The 14,677-nt window shown below is 40.8% G+C and overlaps 1 protein-coding gene across 4 annotated transcripts in view; it reads right to left on the reverse strand.

Annotated features, from left to right (window-relative positions):
- The window catches only part of RIT2 (Ras like without CAAX 2), a 285,276-nt gene extending 271,112 nt beyond the window's left edge, over positions 1-14,164 (reverse strand). For all 4 annotated transcript variants that reach the window (XM_039544693.1, XM_039544694.1, XM_039544695.1 and 1 more), the window contains exon 1: positions 13,799-14,164. In XM_039544693.1, the coding sequence (XP_039400627.1) occupies positions 13,799-13,985 (187 nt within the window). In that variant the 5' untranslated portion in view covers positions 13,986-14,164. The remainder of the gene's footprint in view (positions 1-13,798) is intronic.
- Positions 14,165-14,677: the final 513 nt, after the last annotated feature.

A 14,677-nucleotide genomic window follows, 5' to 3' on the forward strand; every position in this document is an offset into this window, starting at 1 on the left:
TACCTCAGAGTGATAGGGCCACAGGTGCCTGAGCAGTAGCCAAGCTCCTTGTGCCACTCCTGCCCCCACACCACTCCTTCCCCTGACACCCCACCCCATGCCACCCCTTCTCCCCAGACCTCTGCCCTCATACCACCTCTTCTCCCAAGGCCACTCCCGTCTCTTGCTCCTCTCCACTCTCCCCGCCCCCCGTCGCTCACCCTTATGGGCAAGTAAAAAGTGGTGGAGCCATTGCTCTCTGGCCTCACGGTTCCAGCATCCCTGACACTTAGGGCTAGATTTGCAGAGGAACTCAGGCACCTACGTCCAATATTTAGGCCCCACTGGCATTAAAAATAAATAAATAAAGAAAGAAAGAAAAACAAAACCCTCTGCTCAGTTGTCACCTAACCCTGGAGGCATCTAATATCCCAACGCACCTACACTTCCACGGTTAAAGTCCCCAAGGTGCCTCAATTTCAGCAGCTGAGCATGACATCATTCAACAGCTCAGCCCCTAAGCACCAGAAGGATTCACACACTAGTCATCCTTCCTCCTATCTGTCCTTTGGGGCTGGTCTGGGAGGTGTGCTCTGAGTATGCCTACCCACACAAAGGGCCTGGGAGGAGAGGAGCTGGCAGCATGCTCCTTACAACCTTTAGCCCAGTGATTAGAGCATTCACACAGGATGTGGGAGGCTAATTCAGTTCCCCCCTTTTGCATGGATTGATTTTAATCTCAGTAGAAGATCATCTTCAGCAAGACAAGCTGAGACTTGTTCTTTGGATGCAGCATCTACAAGTGAAGCCCAAAGCCTCTATTATGGTTAATTATTAATCTCATCTGAGAACTCATTCAGCATTAACCCCAGGCACTTACTAGGGATATCCTACTCTTTCCAGTTGGTTTTGATTATTTTAGTTGAGCCTTTAGCCATGTTAATCAGAAGGAACAAATCTGCATGGGTTATAAATGCTGGAGGAGAAAACCATAAAGACTGTTTATACACCAGTGACAGTACATTCAATTTGTCCAACACAGCCAGAGTCATTTAAGGCAGTGCTAATTGATTTATGAAAAAAATGTCATGCAGCTTTGCTCAGTCAGATGTGTTGGGCCAGGTTGATGGCCCAGGTTGATCCTTTTAAATGCTGTGTTACTATTTAAATGGTCACAAAGACATCAGCATCAACTTTTGGTAAACATTTGCACTTAGAGCTGGTTGCAAAATGGTAAGTGTTCCCCATGGTGGGGAACAAACAAGCAAACAAAAACCAGAGATAATTACAAACTTGAGAGTTTTTCAAAACTCTTTGCAGGAATTTTGGGGATGAAAAACTGAACCCTGAATATTTTCAGTTTTCAGTCATTTAAAAACACTTTTTGAAAAAATGTATATGTAATTTGTATTTCCCACTTTTTTTTTCCATTAAAAAATTTGAACAAAACATTTCTACAAACTCTAATTGCAAGGATAACAACCCTTGCAAGGAGAGGTGGGACAATGTCTTTTGGAGCAGAACTTCTCTAATTCTAATGTGCAAGATTTCTAACTCCCAGTACCTCTCATCAGATGGGAATTCCGGGTCCTCATATACATGAACCATTTGTTCTGTTCCTTGTTGTTTAATTGCTAATACCATCGTTTCTCAGAATTTATTATTCTAATCTTGCCCCTGGTGGCTTCTATTACTTCATGTACTGTACTTGTTATTCTTAAATGACTGCTATTGTTCTGTGACTGCTAAGGAAGTCTGCCCTCTAATTGGCAGGATGTTTCCTTGTGTGTCATAGAAGAGCTCCTGACACTGGTGATATTTGGTTTTAAAATCATTAACCTCTCTTCCTCTATTAAAGCTTTTACAGGGCTGTCTTGCAATAAATTTTGTAGGAATGTTGTCTGGTTCCACATCAAAAGGATTCTCAGAAGGGTCTCACTATAGGAGACTTTCCATTTAATTAAATGGATCAGGACCAAGGGAGAATTTTCAAAGCAGGATTTGGGGATATATGAGACTGCCATTTATTAGGATTCATGTGAGTAAGACCCCAGGTGGTAGTATGAACACTTAGGGCTATGCCATTGATATATTTTTTTTAAGTCTTGGTTCATAAATTGTTCTAGAGTTTTAGCACTCCATGCCAAATCTCATACCTCAATATCATCATTTTTTCTTCTCCTTTGTTAAATCAAACAGATTTCTAAGGCTATGCAACTGGTTAGACATAGAGCTATCATTCCTTCATGAACTTTAGCTTGGTATAGATTTTCTTACAAATGTTGACAGCTTCCCACACCCTGAAGAGAAGAGCTTAGGCAAGCTAACTTTTTTTTTTTCTTAACATAAGCGCCTAGAGTCTGAGATTCAACACTGAATTATTTGTGAACTCTGGTTAGGAGAACCCCAAGAGTTTTGAATTCATGTCAGACTGCAGACATAAAACACTGAACCTATTTTCTAAGCGTTATTACAAATCAAAGTGAATCATAGCTCTGTATTTGTTTCTTGTTTACAAGTTTCTCTTGAAAAAAGTTTTTCCCCCTGATTCCATATCAATAAAAAAAACCCTCTTCTCTATACATGCTAGGTCTAGATTTCCTAGTTTAGTATTGACATTTTTTCAAATCCTAATTTCATAAGGGTACAGACTGACAGGCAGTTTATATTATACACAAATAGCAAAGAAAAGCTATCATGTAGTGGTAATTAAGGTTGCAATAGGACACACTCCATCAATAAAATGGAAATAAGAGGCTAAAGGGACATTTTTGTGCATTCCTTTCCTCTTTCATATTGCCTACAACCTTATCAATAATAATACTCTCCAGTACTCATAAAGCTTTCACCTTCATCTCCAGATATCCAAAAGCAATATGTACCCTGCAACTTCATCCCGTTTGCTCACTAACGTAAAACCTTAACAGTGACCTCAGATGCTTTTATAACAGCTATATCAACAGATCAGCACACCTGTCTATCACTCACCCTCTAGGCATTTGGGAAGTAAGTTTCCCTTAACACTGCTGGAGTCACTGTTAAGGTTTTGCATTAGAGCACAAATAGAACGTTTTAGGAACAATGGTGAACTGGCATCACATATTAATGACAATTTTAAAAAGGCCATTTTTAATAACCATTGCATCTATACATAGGCAGCAAAATTAATAACCTCAGGGATATTTCCATTGATTAGAATGGATTTATACCAGTGAGTAATTTTGCCCTAATCTACAAAGCTATTCACAGTAAGTAGTATAAATGCTGTTCCACTACTCCAAACCAAACTCTAATAGTTGTTTCCATCAGCATCATTATCCATGTGCAACAAATTGAGCCATATGCTAAATTAAATTTAAAAAATTTATATTGTGGCCTGAAGATTATTAGCCGCAGACTCAGGCAGACCATCAAAAGGGACAAATTCCAAAGATCAAGGCCTCCAAATCAAATCCAGTTGGGTTAAATTCTAGGTTCAGCAACCTAGAGCTTGAGTACTGTAAAGTAAACTAGTACAGAGTGCTGATCTCAATAGCTGTGCTCACTGTGGTTCACCTTGCTTAGAAAGCAGACTACTTTCCCTAGGCAGTCTGTTCCATCTGAACAGTAGGACAATGGAACAGACTGCATAGAGAGACTATGGAAGCTCCTTCACTGGAAGTTTTCATAAGGAGGCTGGATAGCCATCTGTCTTGGATGGTTTAGACACAACAAATCCTGCACCTTATTACGGGGTTAGCCTAGATGACCCTTGTGGTCCCTTCTAACCCAATGGTTCTGTGATCTGCTCCCTGCATTAGGCGACAAGTCCTGCTGCCATTGGATTCAATGGCAAAAGTCCTGTTGACTTCAGTCATGCTGGCTCAGGACCCAAGGTACAGGTAAATGTCAGAGATAGCTCTAAATAGATTATAGTCCAGTAGTCTTGTGTGGAGATGACAATGGATATGGACCATATTGTTACGATAACTGGAACAAATTATTTTTATATTTAAATTATTTCAAAGGGATAATGAAAGTTATCTGTTAAAAGCCATTTTCACTTATGTGTTTGCCAGTTGCATGAGTTTGAAGCTATCTAAATAGCAGATAAGGTTACCTTTGGAAAGAGTCCCACACCCCAGTCTATCTCCAATAGTTAGAGGTATCCCTAGCAGATATTGATGGCTACTAAACTTGCAACTTCAGAGTAGGATGAATGTTATTTTAAGTAACAGCAGTAGAATTGGCAAATTATTATCTACCATAAATAGAGTAACCTTGGAAAGTTGGAGAGCCATAAAAGGCACATCACAAAGACAACCCTTTGGATGAAAAAGGATCTGGTATTAACTAGCAACAGGGATTCATCAGTCTTCCTGATAGATGGATGTAGATTAATCTGCTGTTCACTGGTTCGTAGCAAGTCATGGAACATCTACCTTCCCCCACACTAAAAATGCTACTCCCTTTAAGTCAGCCTTTTCTCTCAAACATAAATTAAACTCTTCTCTTCTTTGGTGATAAACTCCTACTCTCCATCTTAGTTCAACTGCAATAACTATGGCTCATTTTTTATTCTGTTATGTTTTGCACCAGCACCTTTCACAAAATTGGACAGAGAAAAACATTTAGTTGGGTTTTTTAGGTTATTTTCCTCTAAGAAAACATTTGACCAAATCCTTTCCTCCATGAGGGCTTTGAACCTGCATCCATAGACTCATTCAACATTATTTTTCCCTTTTACTGTAGAGTGTTAGATTATCACTCAGGTCAATTACCTTAGATGTACCATGTCAGAATCTAGCCACTAACTGTACAACAGGATTGTGACATGGAATCCTGAAAACAACGGGAGGTTTCTAATTCAATTCCAGTGTGTATAAGGTACTGAAGCTCCATGGACCCTAATGATTCCTTCCTTTCTGACTCCTCCACTGTCAACTAAATTTGGTCCTGAGACTGAAGTTAAATTCTTTCTTGGTCATGTATCATCATCCGTAATAAAATTTCCACATGCCAAATCCAACCCTTATTTATATCTGTATAACATTGTTTTCCAGATTATGTCAAGTGACATTCGTGCAACCCTTTCTGAGGTAACAAAATCATACAAAACAATAATCCAGTGCCGTATACCAGGTCTTTGGCCTGACTCTGGGTTCAGTGGTCCTTACAGCCTGTATAGCAAAGGACTTTCACATCAACTTCCTCAGTAGCAGGGAACTGAAGCCCTCCCTCTGCCCTGTGTTCCAGTCCAGGGACCCAATGGCAAGCAACTAGGGTCTGCTTCTTCAGAATCTTTGCTGCTTCTATGGACTACTTCCTATCTCAGTCTCTCTCTAGGCTCTTCCCCCCCCCCCTTACTGGGCTCTGCAGAATTCTTTCTGGCTCTTGTACCAAGCAAAACCTACCAAAGTTTTCTCCCTGGAGGTCTAGCTCCTGTTGGCCTCTCCCAAGGCTCTCTCTGTCTCACTTTTTTCAGAAACCTGACCCCCAGTCTGCTTGTCTGGGGTCTTGCACTTTTGTCCAGGCTCACCACAGGAGCATGCGATGTTCCTGTGGCATCCCTGTTTCCAGAGATCCATTCTTGGGATAGAAACTCAAGGCCTACTTTCCCTTGGCAACCTAGAGACAGTACCAAGACTCCTAACCCCTCATTCTCTCCCCACCCCAATCTTCTCTCAAGTCCTTCTTTTATATTAGCCACCCAGCTCCTCCTCAGATGGTTCTCATCCTTAACTGATGCCCTGTAATTGCCACCAGGTGCCCTAATTTTGCTCTCCAGCTCCCTTCAACCCTTTCAGTAACAATGAGGGGGGTGTTGTATACACCATCACAAGTGGTATGGATTCAGTGACCCAGAAGCCCCTTCCAGTTCTACAGCTTGATTTATTATTAGAGCTGGTTGAAAACTGGTAATTGTTTCCCCCAGAAAATGATGCTTTTTTCCTGTAGCAAAATATCAAAGTAGAAAACTTTGGATTTTCCCCCTCCCTTTTTTCCAGTGGCAAAGGGATGGAGGAGGGGTCTATTATTTGTAATAAGAAAAAAACAAACAAACAAACACCCAAATTGTGAATTAAATGGAAATTTCCACTTATATACTTTTTTTCTAAAAGGACATTCAAATCTGTGAAACTGGACTGCCTCACCGTCCTCACTAACTGGGCATTCTTTAAAAAACAAAGACTTTTCCTGCCATTTTGTTATCAATGGTATTTCCGAAAAGAAATTCATACCTTGGTGGCCTTATGGCAAGACCTGTGTGTCTGAGTTTACTTCCCACACAAACCTCTGCTAAACTTTTATTGTTTCCTACATTCTGTTCAATTTGATGGACTGCTAGCCCAGACATTTTAGAGTATTTCTGCAAGTAATTCCTCAAAGCACCAGAACAAAAAACAAACAAACAAAAAACCCTTATAAAATATTTATAAAACTTTATTGCCACAGAGTTAATACAGCAGCAGATTTAATAGTCCAGGTTCTCAATTTAGAGTCCTCTAATGCTTCTCCCAATAGTTTAGAATGTCTTTCTTCTTTATGTATAGTGTGAAAGTAAAATAGGCTTCGTGCTATTGGCACAATTAGAGCTGCAGCAGCTAAACATCTTACCAGCAATCCAAACACTAGTGAACAATCCCCTTCCAGGCTGTGTTGCAAAAGCTCATGAGTACACTACTCTTTGCCTGACAATCATGTTGTAACTTGTCAAGCCACTACTCAGATGCATCATTGGAGTAGCCAATAAGCTCTCCCTGCATGTTAAGAATGCTATAATGGCTAGGCGGCTGGTGTGTTGAAACCACATTTTTAAGGTTCTGTAATGCTTGATGTTATTAAAAAGAAAAATCTCATCTGAAAATCTGAACCTTAGTGAGTTCGGTGCCCCCCCCATCCCACTGAAATTCACTGGATCCTTTCAAAATCCCAGCCTTATTTACTATTTATTTTCATACATCTCTTCACTGCCTGGTATGGTGGAAACAGTAAGTGCCAGAATGCTGTAAAAATATTCTCTTGTAAAATTTCCAGCCCAAAGGGAAGCAGGTTGTAGCAGAACATGGCAAAACACCTTGTTTTTTCTTTCAGATTTCCAGCCAACAATTTGCGGATTGAAGAAGCTCCCTCTTGAGCTGGCACTCAGAACTTAATGTTGTCAATACCATCAGTATCTTCCAATATTTACACCACATCAGTCAAATTCTTCCCTCCCCAGCATCTAGCCTGAGCAAACTGTCTGGATATTGGAGAGACATGGGAAGGAATCTTTTTACCAAGACCAGGGAATGGCAGTGGAGCTTAAGTAGCCTCCATGGCCTATTAAGCCTGCTCTAAGTGGGGAGGGGTGGGAGGATTGGCATGAAGACCCTCTAACCCTGCCCCTCTCATAACCTCAAAGAGTCAGTATACTCAGCAGCACAGGGTAGTTAGTGGAACTGTGTTTCACAGAGCATAGAATGCAGACTTCCTGGAAGGAACATGTCACAGTCACAGGGGAACTATATTGGTTCCCTTGTTTCAGTGGCCCTAAGTACCTGTGACAGGAGAAGAGGATTTGGGCCCATGTAAATAAATCCTGCTTAAAATTTACATATCTCTTCCCTAAACAATCTTCAATCCTTGATGCTCTTCCTCTTTAATTACTATCTTGTTCTTATTTTTCAGTTGAAGTTACACAGAGCAGTTCTTACAATCCTTTCCCTCACACATAAACCCCAACAAGTAAAACTTTGGGACTCTGCACTTTCTCATGTTCAGCAATCTTCCTCTTGTATAACTGCATGCACAATTCCAAGTCTGGCTTGGTTAGGCTTTATGTATTGCTAGGATAACTTCTCCCAATTCATGTATTGCCATTATTTGCACTTCTGCTAATGGATTTGTGCCTGTTTCTGGGGCCAATCTTTTAGCAGATGGTTTTAGTTCATTGTCCATAATCCCCTCCAAGTTTTTTTTTTAAGCCCCTGGTCTGTGCTCTCTGTTGTGGTTCCATTCAGAGATAACAATTTGCATTGTGATTTTATATTCCAGTTTTATTAATATACACTTCCTTATTACTCCAACTGCATGAGCTACTTCTCAGCCCAGAAGCCAAGTACACAGAAATCGATTTGAATTGGTTTTCTCTTTTGCTACCCTTCTATTCTGTGTCATCAGCAAAGACAACCAATTTTGAAACAATAGCCTTCTTGATCTCACAAATAAAAGTGAGGATCAACTTGTTCCCTTGCCACACTCTGAATTTGAATCCTTCCTGTGCCATTAGTTGCTGTTTAGAGAATGAACAAAGCTCCACTATCCCTGGCTATCATACTGTTTGCAGAAGGGCTTACTTTGCTGTGTTTCTATAATATTATTTATTTATTCAATGGGGACTGGTTGTTGGCCTATCATTCAGCTCCCACCTTGGGGGACCAATGGACTGCTTTTCATCTTGGACCTATCAGGAGTTAGAGCTTCTACCAGCAGAGCTTTTGTGGTTATTGAAACATACGAGTGTCTGCACCACATCAAGGTTCATACACAGGGAAACCTGCACTCTGACTGCTGCCTTTTTAATGTCACCCTCTGTCTCTTTCCCATGTTGAAGCTGATGTTTGATAGGGTTTCATGGTATGACTGTGGTGTTGTACCATTGCAAAACGAGTGTCAGCAGAAGGAGAATCAAGCCTTATGATCATAGGACCAAGAAAAAAAAAGGAAAAAAGAAGAGTCTCCAGCTCTGTGGACTAATTGACCTCTGGGCTCCTCTCTGGTGATCCACAACCAAGGGCTAGGAAGTTATACACGGTCAGTCTGACATTGATCCAGTGCAAGATAATAGAGTGGCTGATACAAGATGGGTTACCTAGGGAGGTGGTGGAATCTCCTTCCTTAGAGGTTTTTAAGGTCAGGCTTGACAAAGCCCTGGGTGGGATGATTTAGTTGGGAATTGGTCCCCGCTTTGAGCAGGGGATTGGACTAGACCACCTGAGGTCCCTTCCAACCCTGATATTCTATGATTCTAAGATTTAATAAAGAATTAAAGTAGGGTAATATAATTAACAACAATCAACGTGGATTTATGGAATAATGATCTTGTCAAAGTAACTTAAGATCTTTTTAGTTGATATTACAAATTTGGTTGATAAAAGGAATAGTGCTGTACAATATATATAGACTTCTTAAAGGTATTTGACTCGGTATCACATGACATTTTGATTAAAAAACTAGAATGACATAAAATTAACATGGCACATATTAAAGTGTAACTAGGGAATCATCCACAAACAGGTGTGTTTCTTGTGGGGTCCTGCAAGGACTGGTTCTTGGTCCTATACTATTTAACATTTTTATCAATTATCTGGAAGAAAACATAAAATCAAAATCATAAAGTCATCATTGATAAAATTTGCAGCGGACAAAAATTGGGGGAGTTGTAAATAATGAAGATGACAGGTCATTGATACAGAGAGATCTAGATTGCTTGGTAAGCTAGGCATGAGCAAAAAAAATGCATTTTAATATGGCTAAATGTAAATAGAATGAAGAATGTAGGCCATAATAACAGAAGGTGAGACTATCCTGGGAAGCAGTGACTCTGAAAAAGATTTGGTGCTGAGAGTGAGTGTGGATAATCATCTGAATCTGATCTCCCAATGCCATTCCATAGCTAAAAGAACTAACACAATCCTTGGGTTCATAAACAAGGGAATCTTGAGTAGGAGCAGAAAGGTTATTTTATCTCTGTATTTGGCACTGGAGTGACTGCTGCTGGAACACTTTGTCTAGTTCTCATGTCCACAATTCAAGAAGTATGTTGATAAATTTGTAGATGGTTCAGAGAAGAACCTTATAGTTCTATCACTGCCTCACTATCCTCATAGTAATAGACTCATGGATCCCAATATATTTAGCTATTTAAGATAAGGTTAAGGGGTGACTTGATTACAGTCTAGAAGTAACATAGGGAACAAAGATAATGGGTTCTTCAGTCCATCAGAAAAAGATATAACATGATCCAATGGCTGGAAATTGAAGCTAGATAAATTCACACTGGAAATAAGGGGTGCATTTTTAACAGTGAGAGTAATGAACCATTGAAACAACTTATCAAGGATCATGGTGAATTCTCCATCACTGGCAATTTTTAATCAAGATTGGATGTTTTGACAAAAGATCTGCTCTAGGAATTATTCTGGGGAGATTCTATGGCCTGTGTTATAGAGGAGGTCAGAGTGGACGATCACAATGGTCACTTCTGGCACAGGAATCTATTAATATAACACATAGCATGAAAATTACTGGAGAATGACATTGTGCACTAAACCATGGCTGGACGAGGAATGAGTTAGAGAATACAAACTGGATTTTTTTCTGACACCTCATGTTGTGATGTTTCACATTTTTCTGCATTAGTCACAGCACCATATTGCACACAGTGTGGCATGTTTGACATAATATAATGTGACATGTCCAAAGTAATATGTGAAAAGAAAAATAAAAGAGACACTTTCTGACCTAAGAACTGCAGTTTATTTCCATTTCATTTTAAAAGACCTACTTCTGTAGATGCTGACCCTCCCCCACCCCCTTCTATCCCATCACAAGAAACTGCTATCTATTTACCAGACTGTGAAAACATACCCAAAGGCAGTAAGAAAAAAAGCCCCTTCCCCTCCCCGCAGTTTTGTGACAACTCTGTCTTCAACATTTTTAATTATAATTTGGCTTCCAATACTGTCTGATCTTTGGATCCAAGAGCATTTTAACACACCACTAAAAGTTGGGTGTCATATTAATTTTACTGGTGAATAAACTAATATTGAAAGAATATAAGACTGCTATTTGCAAAAATGGGCTCTCACCCTGCATGATTAAAATAGGGGTCTGCCTTAAATTGGCACCTGAAATCTGAGGCCATTTATGAAAGATGAGGACCAAAGTGACAGACCTAAATGACTTACCAGATGTAACACAGCAAGGGAGTGGCAGAGAGAAATTAGCATCTAGAAAGCCCGGTGATTATTGGCCAGTCCTATCACTCCAACCTCTACAAACATTCACTCCTTTTTCCAGTTTTAACTTTCCAGTTTTGTGGCTGGTGTGGTGAAAACAGAAAGCAGAATTCTCAGATGAAAAGGTGCCATTGTGTTTCTCAAAAAACCTTTTTTCCACAAAAATAGAAGGAAGTTCATATTTCGCCAGTATCACATTCACCACAAAATTAGTCACTCATACCCTACATCAAATTCATGACATTCTTACAAACTATATGCCTATTTCCTTAGATCCCATTAATTCCATTCATGACATCGTTGGCTTCCTTCGTAATGATAATGCCCAGAAGAGAACCCAATGCAAAACAAACTACTTCAAAGTATAGGGGGAAGTCAGATGGACTTTGGCCAATGACACCTGGGTAAACTCCCACTCTTATGGGATCTTGAATGTTCATGAAGAACAGACAAGATTTCAGTTTTTAAAGACCCACAATTACTAAACTGAAGGAAACTCGGTTTATTGTCCTGGGAATGGAGGAAGAGGACCAGAATATCATACAAGAAGATCTGGATAACCTTGTAAACTAGAGTAGTAAAAATGGGATGTAATTTAATATTGTAAAGTGCAATGTTATTCATTTAGGGACTAACAACAATATTTTTTTCTATAATATGGGTACTTAACAGTTGGAAGTGACAGAGGAGGAAAGAGACCTGGGTGTATTGATTGATCAAAGGATGACTATGAGCCCTCAATGTAATGTGGCTGTGAAAAAAGCTAATGCAGTGCTAGGATGCATCAGGGGAGGTATTCCCAGTAGAGACAGGGAAGTGTTAGTACAAGGCACTGGTGAGACCTCATCTAGAATACTGTGTGCAGTTCTAGTCTCCTATGTTGGAGAAAGATAAATTCAAACTGGAACAGGTACAGAGAAGTGCTACCAGGATGATCTGAGGAATGGAAAACCTACCTTATGAGAGGCGATTCAAAGAGCTTGGCTTGTTTAGCCTAACCAAATTAAGGCTGAATTACTACAGAGAATTCTTTCCCAAGTGTCTGGCTGGTGGGTCTTGCTCCCATGCTCAGGGTCTAATTGATCACCATATTTGGGGTTAGGAAGGAATTTTCACCTTGGTCAGATTGCCAGAGACTTTGGGTTGGTTTTTTACTTCCTCTTCAGCATGGGACACAGATCACTTGCAGGTTTAAACTAGTGTAAATGATGAATTCTCTGTAACTTGAAATCTTTAAAGCATGATTTGAGGACTTCAGTATCCCACCACAGGTTAGGGATTTATTATAGAAGTGGGTGGGTGAGGTTCTTTGGCCTGCAATGTGCAGATGGTCAGACTATAGTATGCCAATGCTCCCTTCTGACCCTAAAGTCTGTGTGTCTATGAGAATTACCTTTTCCCATTTCATAGATATTTTACACAGATATTTTTAAAGAAAATGCATGGGCAAGATGGGGGGGCAATATATTCTGTTGCAATGTAATGAAGCCCATAATAATTCTGAATCTCTCTAAACTTATAAACTTCAAGGGAAAATAAAACTGAAGACAAGAAGATGGGAATCAAAGGACAAAGAAGGGGAAACCTCTCAGGAAAAAAATCCATCTCAACATTAGAGAAAATGGACGTAATACTGGTCTTTTTTACTGCATTTTGCTGGTGTAACTCCACTGAATTTAATGGAGTTACTCCAGATATATATGAATATAAAACCAGAACCAGGACTAACAATTTGGTTGTTATTGTGCAATCATTAAAATCAGAACATACGCAACTCTGCATTTCCATGCCCCAAAGAGTGTGTGTGTAGCATTAAGAGACACAGAAAACAGGGTTCTGTATTGCATAGCGTGATTAATTCTTACTGAACATAGGCTAGGCTTACTTCACTTAGCGTGATCATATTGCATTCCAAGGTTGCTAGGAGGAAAAAACAACTGCATTAAAAACAAGCAGCAAACTCCAGGCTTCATAACTCAAGGCACGGTCCCACTTTATGAAATTACACTGACATCCTCTTCTCCAATAAAGAAAAACAATGCCTTTTCCAATCCAGGCAATGAAATTGATTTTTTTCCCCTCTTTTATGAGGAGCTGGCTCTTCAAAACAAGGGCTGCCCTAAGTATTACTCATCTCTACTAGCTACAGAGCTTAATGATTTGGAATGGGCCCAAATCATATAAAACAAATCCAGTTTATTCACGTACACCAACAGGTAGCCCTGTGGCATCTTGAACAAAACATATACAGCAGCACCAAATAAATCCCTGAACAATAGTCTGAGTATTAGGAACTCTAGGGGATTTCCTAGGTACTTAACTTTCTTTATGGGGCATGCACAATGCTGCCTCAGGCAGATGCCCAGACTCCTAGGTCACACCTAAACCCCGGTGTAATCCTCAAACCAGGTAAAAATAAGCGTTGCCTTGCCTATCTCACCTTATAGATCCTGATCTGATGGGGTGCTCAGAACCAGCATCTGGGATTAGGAGGAAATGGCAAACCTGGGATAGGGGGAGAGATAGCTGGGTGCAGAGGGACTAATTGACCTCAGGGACCTAAAGCCAGGGTTATGAATTCAATCCTTGAGAGGGCCATTTAGGAAACTAGAGTAAAAATCTGCCTGGGGATTGGTCCTGATTTGAGCAGGGGGTTGGACTAGATGACCTCCTGAGGTCTCTTCCAACTCTGATATGATTCCCTTATAACCTTTAGCCTAGTGGTTAAGGAACTCTGTTGGGATATAGGAGACCCTGGTTCAGTTCCCTGAGGAAGAAACAGGATTTCAGTAAGTCTACACAATCTTCAATATAGGCCTATAACAGGGTCCACTCACCATTCTGGCACCTCCTCAGCCTGTCTTGGGAATTAGCTCTGTGGTTGAGGGCATCTCCTTCAGGTGGTGCAATGCCACTATGACTCCTACTTTTGGACCCATGTCTCTCCAAAGACCATGGTGTTCTCTTCCATGACACAGCCCTCCAGCTATGCCACACGCTGTGCTCCCCACTTCCAGGGGACATTCAGCCACTTCCTGTCAATGGCAAACTGCAGTCCACAGTGGTTCCAGCACACTCTTTACATTTGTATCAGGGCCTCAGTCTGCAACGCGCCAGGAGCTGTCTCTGGTTTCCTTAGCCCCTCTTGACAGCACTGGTTTGTCCAGGGTGATGGCAGTTTTCTTGGCCCTTTGAGGACACAATCATTCCCCCCAGGGCTCCCAGAAGAGACTGCCTTCCTCTGCCTTGCAGCACCCTTTTTATATGGGCCTACTTGGCCCTGATTGGCTGCTCCCTTCAGCCCTCCTCTGATTGGCTGCTTCTGGCATAGCCTCCCTAGGGCTGCTTTTAACCCCTTTTCTGCCAGTGAGGGGCAGCTGCCCCATAACAAGGTCCTTCTGAGTCTGTTGAATTTATTCCACTTAACATAAAAAATTAAATATCCATCAAGACAGCAAGTGAGAAAGACTCTGTAGCCCAGTGGTCAGGCACTCAGGTAGAAAACCCTATTCAAATCCTTTTCCTTCATCAGGCAGAGGGGGGAATTGAGCCACATCCAGGATGAATTCTCCAACCACTGGACAAAAGGTTATGAGGAAAGCCATAGGCACCAACTCTGTGGATGTTCTGGGACTGGAGCACCCACAGGGAAAAAATAGTGGGTGCTGAGCACTCACCGACAGCCCACCTATCAGCACCTCCCCTCTCTCCCCAGT

This window comes from Mauremys reevesii, linkage group 6 (assembly GCF_016161935.1).
Source record: "Mauremys reevesii isolate NIE-2019 linkage group 6, ASM1616193v1, whole genome shotgun sequence".
Taxonomy (NCBI): domain Eukaryota; kingdom Metazoa; phylum Chordata; order Testudines; family Geoemydidae; genus Mauremys; species Mauremys reevesii.